This window comes from Emydura macquarii, unplaced genomic scaffold (genome assembly GCF_026122565.2).
Source record: "Emydura macquarii macquarii isolate MOO-44397 ecotype Brisbane River unplaced genomic scaffold, CSIRO-AGI_Emac_v2 contig_3345, whole genome shotgun sequence".
Lineage (NCBI taxonomy): Eukaryota > Metazoa > Chordata > Testudines > Chelidae > Emydura > Emydura macquarii.
This window is the reverse complement of record NW_027133482.1, coordinates 1,454,327-1,469,869: the sequence shown is the minus strand read 5'-3', so window position 1 is coordinate 1,469,869 and position 15,543 is coordinate 1,454,327. Positions and strand designations below refer to the sequence as shown.

General features: G+C 42.8%; 1 protein-coding gene across 2 annotated transcripts in view; it reads right to left on the bottom strand.

Moving 5' to 3' along the window:
* PTPRA (protein tyrosine phosphatase receptor type A) overlaps nt 1-15,543 on the bottom strand; it is a 252,557-nt gene that overhangs the window by 51,380 nt on the left and 185,634 nt on the right. The window contains exons 4-6 of one of the 2 annotated variants that reach the window (XM_067533619.1): nt 12,247-12,609; nt 10,598-10,618; nt 7,555-7,578 (exon numbers count right to left, since the gene is read on the bottom strand). In XM_067533619.1, the coding sequence (XP_067389720.1) occupies nt 7,555-7,578; nt 10,598-10,618; nt 12,247-12,609 (408 nt within the window). Of the gene's footprint in view, nt 1-7,554; nt 7,579-8,001; nt 8,261-10,597; nt 10,619-12,246; nt 12,610-15,543 lie in introns of those variants that run through there. The other variant, XM_067533621.1, reaches the window with a different exon arrangement.

The following is a 15,543-nucleotide window of genomic DNA, read 5'->3' as shown; positions in this document are numbered from 1 at the left end:
CGGTCACCAAACCTATGGTAAGTGGTGTCTCGGTAATGAGGAATGCTGTGGTAGTCTTAATGCAGGTTTTCCCCTTGACGAGCCCCCTGAGGGGGCAGCTGTTCCTTGGTGTACAGGCCTCTCTTCCCCAGGTGTAGGCAGCACCAGAATCACCAGGAGGTCCTTCATCACCTGGAATGCCTCAGCAGGGACTGGCAGGGCAGGCAGGCACCGGGCTCAAGCCGTAGGGCTGGTGGGGAAGTGTCCTGACATGGGTCTCACTGACCTTCTTTTGCCCTTTTTTTGGCACTGGGGAGGCTGAAGTGCTGGGAAGATGACAGTGCCGGGGGGGTCTCTGCATCAAAGTGATCGGCACCAAGTCCGACCTCAGTTCTAATGCCAGTCTAAGTGCTGATTCCATCAGGATGGCCCTGCGCCTGATGTCCCATTCTTTTTTAGTTCGCGGAAGGAAACTTTTACAGATTTTCACTTTTCCCGCACGAGCTTCCCCTAAGCACTTGAGACATCTCTGACGTGGGTCACTCAGTGGCATTGGCTTCTTGCACAAAAGCACAGGGTTTAAAACCTGTGGACCGGGGCAGGCCCCAACCCTGGGCCAAACACAACTCGAACTAACTCTAAAACTAAAACTTAACAACAAGACTAACCATATACACCGTAAAATGAGTAAACAACTAGGTTGACGAAAGACTTGCAAGAGCAAGAAAACGTACCAGCACCGACACAAGCGGTAAGAAGGAACTGAGAGGGAGGTGGGCCGGCGGCGCCCTATATATGGGCACATATGCATGCTGCTGCAGAGGGCACTAGAGCCAGCCCTACAGATACCACTAGGGGAAAAATTTCCGGCACCAGTGCATGTGGCACACACGCACCTAATTCAAAATGGACATGAGCAAGCATCCAAAGAAGAAATACTTCCCTTTATTTGCTTTAAACCTGCTGCCTGTTCATTTCATTTGATGACCTCTAGTTCTTGTGTTATGAGGAGTAAATAACACTTCCTTATTTACTTTCTTCACACCAGTCATGATTTTATAGACCTCTATCGTATCCCCCCTTAATCGTCTCTTTTCCAAGCTGAAAAGTCTCAGTCTTATTAATCTTTCCACATATGGAGAGATTCCATATATTTCATACCACTAATCATTTTTGTTGCCCTTTCCTGTACCTTTTACAATTCCAATATATCTTTTTTGAGATGGGGCGACCAGATCTGCACACAATATTCAAGATGAGGGCGTACCATGGATTTATATAGACATAATATGATATTTTGTCATATTATCTAATCCCTTTCCTAACGGTTTCAAACATTCTGTTGCTTTTTTGATTGCTGCTGCACATTGAGTGGATGTTTTCAGGGAACTATCCACAATGATCTCCAAGATCTTTCTGAGTGGTAACAGCTAATTTAGACCCATCATTTTATATGTATCGTTGGCATTATATTTTCCAGTGTGCATTACTTTGCATTTATCAACATCGAATTTCATCTGCCATTTTGTTGCCCACTCACCCAGTTTTGTGAGATCTCTTTGTAACTCTTTGCAGTCTGTTTTGGACTTAACTATCTTGAGTAGTTTTGTATCATCATAAATTTTGCCACCTCACTGTTTACCAGATCATTTCTGAATATGTTGAACAGCACTGGTCCTAGTCCAGATCCCTGGGGAACCCCATTATTTACCTCTTTCCATTATGAAAATTGACGATTTATTCCTATCCTTTACTTCCTATTTTTCAACCACTTACAAATCAAGGAGAGGATCTTCCTTGTTATTCCATGACCGCTTACTTTGCTAAAGAGTACAAGGTGAGGGACCTTGTCAAAGGCTTTCTGAAAATCTAAGTACACTATATTCATTGGATCACCCTTGTCCATATGCTTGTTGACCCCCTCAAGAATTCTAGTAGATTGGTGAGGCATGATTTCCCTATACAAAAACCATGTTGACTCTTCCCCCAACAAATCGTGTTCCTCTGTGTGTCTGATAATTCTGTTCTTTACTATGGTTTCAATTGATTTGCCTGTACTGTAGTTAGGTTTACTGGCCTTTAATTGTCAGGATCACCTCTGGAGCCCTTTTTTAAAAAATTGGCATCACTTTAGCTATCCTCCAATCATCTGGTACAGAAGCTGATTTAAATGATAGATTACATACCACAGTTAGTTCTTCAATTTCACATTTGAGTTCCTTCAGAACTCTTGGGTGAATAACATCTTGTCCTGGTGACTTATTACTGTTTAATGTATTAATTTGTTCCAAAATGTCATTTAATGATGCCTCAATCTGGGACAATTCCTCAGATGTGACACCTAAAAAGAATGGCTCAAGTTTGGGAATCTCCCTCACATCCTCAGACATGAAGACCGATGCAAAGAATTAATTTAGTTTCTCCACACTGGCCTTATCTTCCTTGGGTACTCCTTTAGCATATCGATCGTCCAGTGCCCACTCCCCTCCACCCCAGGTTGTTTAGCCAGTTTCCTGCTACTGATGTACTTAATTTTTTTTTTTTTTGCTGTTATTTTTTTAGTCTTTGACTAGTTCTTCAAATTCTTTTTTGGCTTTCCTAATTATATTTTTACACTTCACTTGCCAGAGTTGATGCTCCTTTCTATTTTCCTCAATCAGATTTAACTTCCACTTTTTAAAAGGATGCCTTTTTGCCTCAGTGAGCTTGTGGCAGATTCAGGACTTGACCCCAGATTTTTCCAGGCCAGTGCCATAACCACAAATCCATCCTTCCTCCAACCAAGTTGTTGCAGATAAGGAATTTTAGGGAAGGTTAATGTTGATGGTCCTTTCAAATGCACAAAAGGAACTAGCATCTACATCAGTGACATCCTTGAAACTAGCAAGAATGGGTTACACTCACCCCGGTGTCAGTCCACTGGTTCTAAGAAATTACAGTATCTCCAGGGATGTATTTGGCTTACTGGTTTTATTTTATTAATTGCTAATTAAATAACTGATTAACCATCATAGTAGTGGGAAAAAGATTAAAGGTCTTTATGGTATTTTTAAAGTATAAAAGCTCTCTCCATCTATGGTTCAGCATATTCAAATTCCCTGTCTGATCATGATTCAATCTATAAAAATATATAGGGCTAACAATGAAAAGCTATTCGCATATTATTAAACAGGGCTGTATTTGGTGCACAGCTTCATTTGAGAGCATTCACTAGTAAATAGGTTTGCATTCATTGTTTTCTGGAATCCCTGCTGACATTTTGTATCAGACATACCAGTCAGAAGAGCTGGAAATTCCAGACAAACTAAATAAGTGCTCTACCCAGCTGTGGAAAAGCATGGTACAAAGTCTCACAAAGGGGACCGGGTCTAGACCACAGCTTTATAAATCTAGCAGAGCATGCATGCACATGCGCACATGCTTTTTTGCCCCGATTCCTAGCTGGCTGCCAAATGAGAATTCCAGACTACAGCTACCACAAAGGTCCTCAGGACTTGGGGACAGCAGGGCAAAACATGTTATTACTAACAATAACTATAGTCCCTGGAACTGGCAGAAATGGGGAGAAGGAAATGCTGGAGCCCAAACAAACAGAGGGTCTTAGATGATTAGCCCATTTTCATTGGAGTGGATCTGGCTCGGACATGGCTTGCATACTCCCAAGTAGCAACCTGAGGTTTTAAGGAGTAGTATACAGAAGGACTCATAACAAGCCTCTCTTCTTTTCCCCTTCTAGCAGGAATCCTACCTCTTTCCCTGCTCCCACCTCCCTGCCACAAACCATAACACACATTACTCTCTTTCCAACCACAAGCCACATGATTTCCCAACTACCTCCCTCCACCTGTTACCAGCCTTCTCTCTCCATTGGCTCCATGCCAGACGTTCCTATCTCCTTCCTAGACTGCTCTCCTGATGTGATCTGCCTTTCCCCTGTTGTATCATGACCCTGCAGCATAGGTATACACACACAAAAATAAGATTTACATATAGGTAGGTGCAAGCTGTAGAGCTGGGATCTGGAGCTCAACTTCCCCACACCCAACAGCATTTGGATCTGGGAGTTTGGCTCAAGACTAATCTGTATATTTACAGTACCAGGAAATCAACACTGGGAGAGATGGAGTGTGGTCTAGTGGATGAAGCACTGTTCTCCATGTCTCCCTGTATGTACCCAACTTCCTCCCTGAACTGATCCATAGGGCCACGTTCTTCTCTTCCAAATCTCTCAATGCCCACTTCTGCCTGAGAAACCTGCGAGAAACTAGAGCTGAGGGGCAGGCAACTGAAATAGGCTGATACTTCACAACAGCAAGAGTACCAACATATAGTACAAGGTTCTATATTTGTTATTGCATATTTCTCCCCTACTTTTTACATATTGCTCATCTTCTTAGATTGTCAGCCCCATGGGACAGGGATAGGATCTGCTTTTAAGTTTGGAGGTTGCTTAGCACAATAGGCCTCCTGTCCATTACTGGATTATTAATAATTATATTAATAAATTCAGCAATATATATGAAAAAATATTGTGCAATTATATGATGCTTCTCATCCCAAGATCTCAAAGCACTTTCCTAGCATTATTTAAGCCTCAGTTCACCCTTATGAAGTAGAGAAGTATTTCCATTTACAGATGGGAGAACTGAGACATAGAGGCTTCTCCGTCTCTTGTTGTCTTTAAATGAAGACTGTATGTCTTTCTGGAAGATATGGTTTAATTAAACTCAAATTATTGGGCTCAATACAGGAGTCACATGAAAAAATTATCTGTTTGATTTTATACAGGAGGTCAGTCTACATGAGATAATGGTCATTTCTGACCTTAAAAATCTATAGATCTAGGTGACTTGTACAACATCACATAGTGAGCCAGATATAAACTGATCTCCTGAAGAACTCAGGAGGCTTGACTTCCAGTCCTCTGCTCTAACTACTAGATAATATACATGCATATTGCAATGAACTAGCATGTATGCATGTGCATGCATGTACACGTGTGTCTACAAATGCACCTCCCCCCACTATCTTCTGCTGGATGGAATCAGAACTGCCCAACTTTGTGTCATAGCTCCCATATTGCTATCAGCTAAAGGAGATTCTCCTTTAGCTCAACTAGCAGAGGCCTTGGCTTTTGAAACAGGAGGTTCTGGGTCTATTCCTGATGAAGTTCTGAACAGCCCTGTGGTGTGTGATACAGTGACAATGCTATAAAACCAATATACACATTCTCATTCTGAAAATGCCATATTTAAAGAAACAAACCAAAGAACAATGAGGCACTAATTCTCTGGCATAAAGCTCAATTCTCCCTGTGCTCTGCAGTAATGAATCTTACAACAGCACTTGGAAATCCAAACTACAGCCATCTGAGGATTGAAAAACAGAGAAACCAAATTCTTTCAGGTTTCTAAGAACATATCTTATACAGACACTGCTATAGGTATACACGAGAGAGAGAGAGAGGGGGGGAGTAAGTAAAATTAAAGGGTTATTTGGTTTTTTTATATAACAGCCCTAAATAATAAATAGCCAAAGTGTGATTTTTTCTCTAACATTTACCATCTTGTACCACTCCTCTTGAAAGTTTAATGATCACATGGGAAAAATAGACAAAACATTTTCATTCAATTTTGGTGAAAGCGCCTTTATCTTGCTTGCTTTAGAGATATCACCAGCAATTTCTTAAGGAGGCTTAGTTTTGAAGTGGTGTTAACAAAGATATTGCTGTAACTTTCTTGAGAAGCGTACCAGCAATTTCCCTCTTCCTGATACTAGATACTTTAAAAAAAAAATGTAAGCAGCTCCCACTGGGCATTTGCCCTGACTTAAAAGAAGTCAAATTATATTTGCTCAAAGTCTTCACTTCCCTATAAACTCATCATAATGTTTGTTCACAATGTTCCTTAGATTTAAAGGAAAACTCCAGTGTATTTTCAAAGATGCACTATTTACAACAGGCTTGATCCTGCAGCAATCAGTCCTGATGAAGTCAGCCAGTGGGCCTGATTTTAATCTCTGTCATGGTTTCACAGTATCATAACTTCAGTGAAGCAAATGGAATCACAATGTATACCATTGTAAGAGAAATAAAACCAGGTCCAATGGGAGTTCTTGCATGAGTAAATAATGCAGGTTCAGGCACCACATCTAGAATATGTAGATACAAAGAAGAGTAAAATCAGAATGAAAATATGCCAGATCCACAGCAGGAATAAATCAATGTAACCTACTGACTTCAATGGAGTTACAATGATTTACACCAAAAGAAGATCTGGTTCATAGGGTAAAACTCTGCTCTCAGGTACACTAGCAAAATCTCACAGATGGCAAAAATTTAGGTTCAGTCAATAAAAATGTTTTGTGGAATCTAATAGGAACTGAAGTGTTTTCATGAGACTTTTGCAATTTTTTGTTTCAGTGCACTCAGGAATGAGAATTACTATCTGCAGAGAGGGCACAGAAGAATACATATGCTGTGCTGGAGGTAGGGGAATTGTGCAGAAAGTTTCCATAAGTCTACAACCACATTTTAAAATGAATTCACTTGACTTTTATCCCTTTTGTTTTCCCTTTCTGAGAATGTTCTAGCAAACGTGTTTATTGACAAGAATGGTTGCAGAACAGAGTATTTAAGTAGTTATTTACACTATGCTCATCATCATTAGAGTTTCAAATATAGCCAAGATACCTGGACCACCATGCAGTCTAACCTAAGCTGAAACACTGAACAGAGTATTGCTAAAATATCTGCAGAAAGCTGATTTCAAAGTACAGAAAACCAAAGCAGAAGGACCATTGGTCTGATCCAGTCTGGTAATTCTTGTATTTATGAAGTAATTTGTAATTGCAAATATTCAATGAGAAACCTGACTCTCAAAGCTAAGCTCAACCAGTCACATGACAGAAACAGACCACGTGACCGATCAATCTAATCAAAACAGCAGGAATTTTGATTCTCTACCAGCAGAACTACTCATGAACAAGACTAAGAATTATTCACAGGAATTATTCGGCAAATAATTTTGAAAAATGAACACATTAGGAGAAATCATGATCAACAACAGGCAATTCACAAAGGAGGGGGGAATTCTTTCAATAGCTCCTTAGACACAAATTATTCACCCAGCTCTATGGAGGCTTTAATGTCAGATTTTTCAAAAGAGTTTAGCACCCACAATTGAATTCAGATTTTCAAAAGAAAACAATATCTATAGGTGTATCAAACTAAGGGACTAGATATCCTACAGGGCTCAAACACCTTAGGTGGAAAACACTTTAAAAAATCTGGTCAGCAGGGTCACACTGGAAGCTGCTGGGTGGTTGAGCACTTCTGAAAATCTGCTTCTTATTCAGGTGTCTAAATGGAAGCTAAGCCCATCTAGTCCAATAGTAGCTGATGAGCACTTGAAAATCTGGCCCTTGAGCACTTTCAGTATCCTGCCCCTAAGAGTGGAAACACAAAGGTTGCATTCTGTGCTTTCAAACACTATCAAAAAAACCAAAAACCCGAAGGCACAGTTAGTCATGCTTAGCAGAGGAATACACAATATACAATGTATGTGAATTTCTCACCTCTTCTCTCCGTGTTAGAGTCACCTGCACAACAAGAAAAGAACAAAACAAGACTATCTTAGCCACAGAGAAACACAAATTGTAAGAAAAACTGGGGTAGGGTAGAAATTGAGAAAGAACAATATTGTCAACTCTTGTGATTTTATTGCAAGCCTCACAATATCTGGTTTTTCTTTTAGAGGCCTATCGTCTGGAGTCCTGTGATTACATGAGAACCTCAACTTTCATTTCAAGAAAAAAGTACATTCAGAGCCCTTGTGGCTCTGGAGAAAAATTTGGAAATATGACTTGAATGAGCCCTAATGGCTCAGAAACCAGAAAGCAATTAAAATAACCAACTTCCCCTCCCCCCCCCCAAAAAAAATCTCATGATATTTAAACTGATCTTATAATGTTTTTGAGACATGATTTTTGAGCACTTGGGGGTTGGTAATGCTAGAAACATACCATTCTCATCAGGTACAGGAAGGATGGGCAGCTAAAGGTTTCAATAGGTATTGAGACGGACTATAAAAATAAACTGAGAAGAACTCAAGATTATTTTGTACAAAAATATAATATGCAGTGGCAAATAGAACAGGAGTAAAACTAGCACACAAGACTGAGGAAATTCTTAAGGCAATGAAATCACTTGTTTGTAAACAGTGGGAGTATGACAAATACCATTTCAAATGGAATTCAGGCTTTTTTATTGCACTCTAAAGAAGTGTTTCTCAACCTTTTAAGAAGCAAGAACCCCTTCACTTCTGAAAATTTTAATAAGTACCTCAACACTCAATTTTCCATAGGATTTTATATTTACAGACTAATGTGAGCCATATCTTGGAAGACGAGCTGAGTATATACGGCTGTGATATGACAGATGTCAGATCTAGTGTGGGTAGGGTTATCAGCTTTACACCAGGGGTGCACAACTCAAGTATGTACCTGGGCTAGAGGGTGATGTTGGCCAAAGCTAGGAGGCTTTGAGTGGCATGCTAATGCTGGGCAATATAAAGTGCTGTGCCAAATTTTATGCCATAGATTTGAAAGGAGGAAGAGGAAAGAGAGAGACAGGGAAGGAGGGCGAGAGGGAGACAGGAAAAGAGGGTAAATGGTGAAATCTGGGGCTGTCATAGTTATCAATTTCACTGCTCACCTAGAGCAGTGACATTAACAAGTTTTCTTGGGCACTGAGCTTTGAACCAGAGAGAGGGGCTGCCACCTGGGCAAGTTGCAGGTGGCTGACACCTGGCTGCCAGCCCGGGAAGTGGGCGACTGCCACCCAATCCGAGCTGGGGCAGAGGAGGCTTCCATGCCGGCTGGGACCCAGGGATGTGGGCAGGCATCTGCTGCCTGTCTTCAAGCTGGGGCGCTGGAGGCTGTCCCTTGGCTTGGAGTCGGGGCACGGGTGGCTGCCACCCAGCTACTAGACCAGCTCGCGAGACTCAGGAGGCTGCCACCGGGCTCCCACCTGGGAGCTGGGACCCAGCAGGAAGCTGAGGGCTGCTGCCCACCTCCTGCCTCCCAGCTGGGAGCTGTGACAGGGCGGAAAAGTGGGCAGCTGCAGCACGGTTTCCCGGGACTGTGGCAGTTGCCGCCTGCCTCCCCTTCACTCTGTTTTTCCCCGGGTACCCCCTGCCTGTGTCTCGCGTTCCCGTACCACAAGTTGAGAAACTATGTTCTAAAGAATGCTGACTTGTAGCACTGAGAACTCTGATAATTTTTATTGCTACTTAACCTCACACTGGGGCATCAGCTCCATATTATGTTCATACGGCCCCTTTAGGAGAGAGTCCTGTACTTGTCCCATTAGTTTTCCCTAGTGGATGAAGAATCAAAAAGTGCTGAGAGACAGGAAAATGAATTCAGAGATCACTGCCAGGCTGAGCAGACTCTGAAATGGGGGCTGCTGCTGAATAAAATCTAAGGTCTCTTTGAACCACCAAAGGCTCAGTAAAGGACAAGAGCCCCCTAAGAATGTGACTGGAGCTAGCTACTCACTGGGCATAACTGTACACTAGTGCAACGGAGAACAGTGGCTGTGTGTGTGCCTCTAAAGATGATGGGTCAAATTCTCAGCTGGTGTAAATCAGAATAGTTCCATTGACTTTAATGAGGTGATGCCAATGTATACCAGCTGAGGACCTGCTCCAGTAAAGAAGCGGGGTCCAAGAATGCCAGGAATGGTTAACTTGCAAGACACATACTTGTAAGATAAAGCACTGTAGGGAACAGCTATAGACTGGCAGGGGGCTGGACCAGATGTGACCTAATAGCTCTTACACAGCCTCTAACTTCTGTTATCCTTGTTTGTGTTTTTCTTACTTTGTAGTTTCTCCTGACAAGTCAGCAGCAGCATAAAACATGTGTCTGCATTAAAACACTGTGACATGCACATGGCATATGGGAGGAGATAGGGAGGGGAAAAGGAGGAGAGGGGCTGGACAGCTACTGTTTTCAAAAGATATAGGAACCAAATCATTCACTGAACACCAAATTAAAAGCCTACAACAAACAGAAAGGGCTTTGGAGGTTTTAAAGTGCATTTATCCCAGAGTTTCCAAAGCCAGCTTCTTTTGAACATTCATGCTAGGAAAAAATACCCAACACTGTCTCCTTTTATGGATTTTCTTCCCTCCTCAGAATAGCAAGGCAGAAACATGAGACAAGTGAGGAAGCCTGAGTAAGAAAAGGTAGAACCAACCATGTAGAAACAAGGCTCACGCGTCACCATATGAATCCATTTATAAATAGTTTACAAAGAGTTGATAAACTCCTAGATGTTTTAATAAATGGTTAACTGATTGTTACTGAGTCCAACAGGTTGCTTATAACCATGGCTTATGAACATCTATAAACACTTTTTAGTGATGTGCTTATAACAATTGATAACACATGCTACTTGTATTTGTATCATATACAGAACATTTATCAGTCATTTATTAACCCTTTATGAACTATATATTAATGGTACTTTAATATGAAGAATGATAGAACCAAGGGTTCAGTTAAAACCAGCCAGGCCCTAGGACAGAGTGAGTGTCTAATGGTAAGCACTTACCTGGTTCTTTTGATGGCTCACCTAGAGAAAACAAAACAAACCAAAGAGGAGTGTCAGTGAATGAACCATTACTCCTTTCACCAGAGCTTATTATTCTAATGAAAATTCTGCAAATCCGCAGGGCTGGAGCAGCTGACAGTCCCTGGTCTCCACCGGAACAGCTGATCAGCTGTTTGGAGGTGAATAGTTGATCAGCTGTTAGTGGGGGGGATGCGGTTGAACAGCTGATCAGATGTTAGGCCACAGCACTGAACATCTGACAAGCAGTAGGTGTCACTGAACATCTGACAGGCAGTGGGTGGGGCTGAATAGTTGTTCAGCAGTTAGGTTGTGGGCGGGGCTGAACAACTGATCAGCTGTTAGGCGGCAGGTGGAGGCTGAACAGCTGATGGGAGCTGGCAGCAAACAGATTGGTGGTGGGGAGGCAGATACATCTAAAGGAGGGAGTGAGGATTGCAGGTCGGAAAGAAGTTTATTCTCGCGGATGTGGACCCACATATTTGTATCTGCACAGGGCTCTAATTCCACCCCTCTGCATTTTTATAGCCCCTTGTATCTGAGGATTACAAAGTGCTTGAAACCCTTCTGTGTGGCAGAGTGGTTTTCCCCATTTTATATCATCATAGATTTTTAAGGCCAGAAAGGACCACTATGATGATCCAGTCAGGCACACTGAATAACAGGCCAGAGACTCTCCCCACAAAGGAAGTATTCACCTCATTACACAGATGGGAAACTGCTGCATGGAGCAATGAAATGACTGTCCCAAGATTATACAACAAGTCTCTTGCCTCCCAGTCGAGTGCTCTAGCCACTGAACCACACAATCTCTCAGTTTACACATAAAGAAACTGCGGCACAGAAATCAAGGGACACATCTGTAAAAGTTGCCTTTACTGTGAGCTCTCCAGAGCAGGGACTGCATTGTATTATTTGCTTGTTCAGTGCCTAGTGTGAGGTAGCCCTGATTCCTTTCCTTCTTGGATCCCATTCAGAACTGTGACCTAGACCATAAGCACTTCGGGGCAGGGACTGTGTTTTCACATATATTCGCATGCTGCCCAGCATGAGGCCCTGTTCCCTGACTGGGGTCCTTAGGCGCTATCAAAATACAAACACACAGCGATAATATCTGCCCTTTGGACCATTAAAGCGCTTCAGTTGAGCAGGATCCCAATTTGTGGGGGGGTATTTTTATTGCTTTTGTGTTCCTTTAAAGAATGACTTCTCAGCAGTACCCTTGGGATTGGATACCACTAGACCCTTTTTACACGAGGAAACAGATGGTGGTGATGTGACTGGCCTAAAGCCTGGGGCGGAAGTAGGACTAAAACCAGGACTCCTGGCACCCCAGTCCTGTGCCTTAGCCACATACCATTGTTCTTCCCTGGACACAACCTGGTTTTTTGTTCCTCTGTCTCTTAAGTATAAGGGCCAGATCCTCCTCTGGCATAAATCAGCTTTGCTCCATTCTTTTCAATGGAGAGGCCAGTTTACACCAGCTGGCAATCTTGCCCTAAGAAGTTTACTTGCGGCTTCCGAATGCTCTCAGCAAACAGAAGAGAGGAGAATAAAGGCATGTATTAAAGGGATGGGAGGTCTACAGCACAGGGAAGAAGAGGAAGAAATGAAAAGTATCTTTGCCGTACCTGAAGTGACAACGGTTTCTGAAGAAGTTACTGCCTCAGTGATGTTGCCTTCTGCAGGCACTGTCTTTACAACCTGTGAAGTTGTTTGTGGAGCAGAAGACGTTGCGTTGGGTGGACTGGAGGTGGACCCAGGTGCCGGCACAGTTGTCCTTGCAGTGTGGGTTTCAGCACCCAGCGAGCTGACAGTGGTATCCTCGGGGAGTTCTGGGGCTTGGCTGGTAGTAGGCCTTGATGCCATGGTAGGTACAGTTGCTGGAGAGCTAGCATTCAGGCTGTTCGGACTAGTGCTCTTCCCACCACCTGGCTCTGAAGTAGGAGCTTTCACAGAACGCATGGCGGAGGTGGACTCTACGGATGGTGGCACTGGAAGTAACAAAGCACAAGGTAACCTCCAATGCCATATTGCCCTTTTATCCCTTCCTGCCCCCATCACTGGGTCAGCTGACCCTGGCAACACCAAATGGGACCTATTCCCCTCCAGTTTTACTCCCGTGTAACTCCACTGACTTCAGCGGAATAACACCGGTGTGAGAGGAGAATCAGGCCCTGCATCTGCACCGCAGGAGTTCACGGTAATCAGTAGGTGTCCAATCGAGCTCCCGCTGAAATTCCTGGGAGTTTTTCCAGTGCAAGGATTTCCCTAGACCCCCTCTAGAGGGGTGTGCATCCCGTCTGAATTTCCCCATCACCCACCAGTAGTCCACTAGTTACATGCAGGGTTGCCAATGTAGTCCGAGGTTGGAAACTTGAAATGAAACTGAAACATTAATATACACTTTAAAAGCATATACAGTATATGATAAAATATTTGTACCTGAAAAAGCAGAATAGGTTTGAAAATTATGAACAAAGACTAGCTTCCTCACACAGCTGTTTTTTATGACAATGTAGGCCAACCTAATAATTTCAAATTATGATTTGTAAGCAGAGTCTGAATGAACTGCACTCGCAAAGCAGGGGGAGAGAGAGTGGGTTACAAGTGTTTTGCTTGGTGGTGTGGGCCCTGCCTACGAGTCACAGGCACTGTTTTGACCTGCCGCTCTCCCGTTAAAAGACAGAGCTGATTAGGCTCCATACAGAGTCTTTTGTTTTTTTAAGTGATCACTAGAGTTGAAATCATTGATAATCAGGTACACATGCTTAGACCTGCTGTGGGACAGTGTTTCAGTGGCAGAGACTGCCTAGCCTGCACTAGCAATGCGATTCCCCCACTGAGATCTGAAATCACTGAGAGCTGGGTGCAACCTTCAGAGACCGACTCGCAGAGGTCACAGTGGCAGGTGGCAGCAGCAGGTGATGGCATAGGGCCATCGGCAACAGAGCGGTGGAGTGAACAGTATCACGACAAACAACAGCAGCCAGAGCGAGGTGGCTGCAGAAACGAGCAAGGTGTCTTCTCCCTTCCCACCACCCAGGGTGGGAGGTGAACTTGTGCGAAAGAACCTCTGAACTCTGGGTCTCCATTGACCAAGGACAACTACGAGTGGCGTGTGGTGGAGGGAGAAGGGAGGGGCACATTAAAGGAACATTGTTTGTTGGACTATGTTTTAGTGACTCTGCCCTAAAATGCTACATTTTTGACTGGGAAATTTATATAAATATACATTTCCTAGTAGGCTAAGATTTTAAAAATGCATTATTTGCCAAGGATGTTATCTAACATCCTCACTATCTCAAGAGGTGTTATCTTGTGGATTTTCTGTACTACACATTTTTATTATTATACGGTATTATAATTAATTTTTACCTAAGAATGGACATATTTGGTCAGACCAGAGGTCCATCTAGCCCAGTATCCTGTCTTCCATCAGTGGCCAATGCCAGGTGCTTCAGAGGGAATGAACAGAATAGGCAATCATGGAGTGATTCATCCCCTGCCATCCACTCCCAGCTTCTGGCAAACAGAGGCTAGAGACACTCAAATCATGGTGTTACATCCCTGCCAATCCTGGCTAATAGCCAATGATGAACCTATCCTCCTTGATCTTATTATTTTTTAACCTGGTTATAGTTTTGGCATTCACAACATCCCCTGGCAAAAAGTTCCACAGGTTAGCTGTGCATAGTGTGAAGAAGTACTTCCTTTTGTTTGTTTTAAACCCGCTGCTTATTAATTTCATTTCTTGCATTATGTGAAAGAATAAATAACATTTCCTCATTCACTTTCTCCACACCATTCATCTCCCCTCTTAGTCATCTTTTTTCCAAACTGAAAAGTCCCAGTCTTTTTAATCTCTCCGTGTATGAAATCTGTTCCATGCCCTTAATCATTTTAGTTGCTTTTCTCTGGATCTTTTCCAATTCCAATATATCTTTTTTGAGATTGGGCTACCAGAACTGCATGCAGTATTCAAGATGTGTGTTCATCATGGATTTATATAGTAAAAGTGGAGAAGTTTGGTTTGCCAGACCAATGAGCAAAGCCAATGCTGACAACCTATGTGAAAAGGCTTCAAAACAGCAAGCCTCTGGACTGCATCGACATAAAGAAAGCCTTATAAGCTAGCCACTGTCAAAGCCAATTTTAGAAGTACTTAATGAGGCTAAGAATGATGGAGACACAACACAGTTAATCCAAACAAACATGGCTGTCGCATCATACTTTCTATTTAAGCAAGAGATAACACTGGCCTCCAGTTGGTATAGTGTATGATAAGTCCATTGTCACTTGTTAATTCTGAAGTTGGACAGTGGTTCCAACCAAGAACGGCAAATGCTCACTATCTTTCTGCAAGAAACTCAACTGACATGTTAGAAGCATGCGGTGCAATGGTGAAAAACTCCGCAGCTGAAAAAGCAAAGAACTCTCTCACCACATTCCAACAATGTGCATACGTGGCTGATAAATGCACTGATGCAAATGGCCATCAAGTATTAAGTCACTGTGTACATTATTGATGTCAGTGGTGTGCCAATAGATGCATTTCTAGATGTTCAGGTTATTGAAGACACATTGGCTTCCCACATCTTAGAAGAGTTAAATGCTTGTAAATTGAACCCCCCGACAATTGATGCATTTGATGGAGCTGCAAACTTCTCTGGAAGACATAATGGAGTACAAGCTTTGCTCAGAGAAAAATGTAATCCTAATCTCTCCTATATACCGTATTTCCCCATGTATAAGACGCTCCCATGTATAAGACGCACCTTAATTTTGGGGCCCGAAATTTGAAAAAAAATGTATTACATCAGCGGTTCTCAACCTTCTTTCCCCCGAGTACCGCTCGGGCCAGGTACAGTCGGGTCAAGTACCACTTGACCCGACTGTACCCGACCCGAGTACCACCCGGGGAAAAA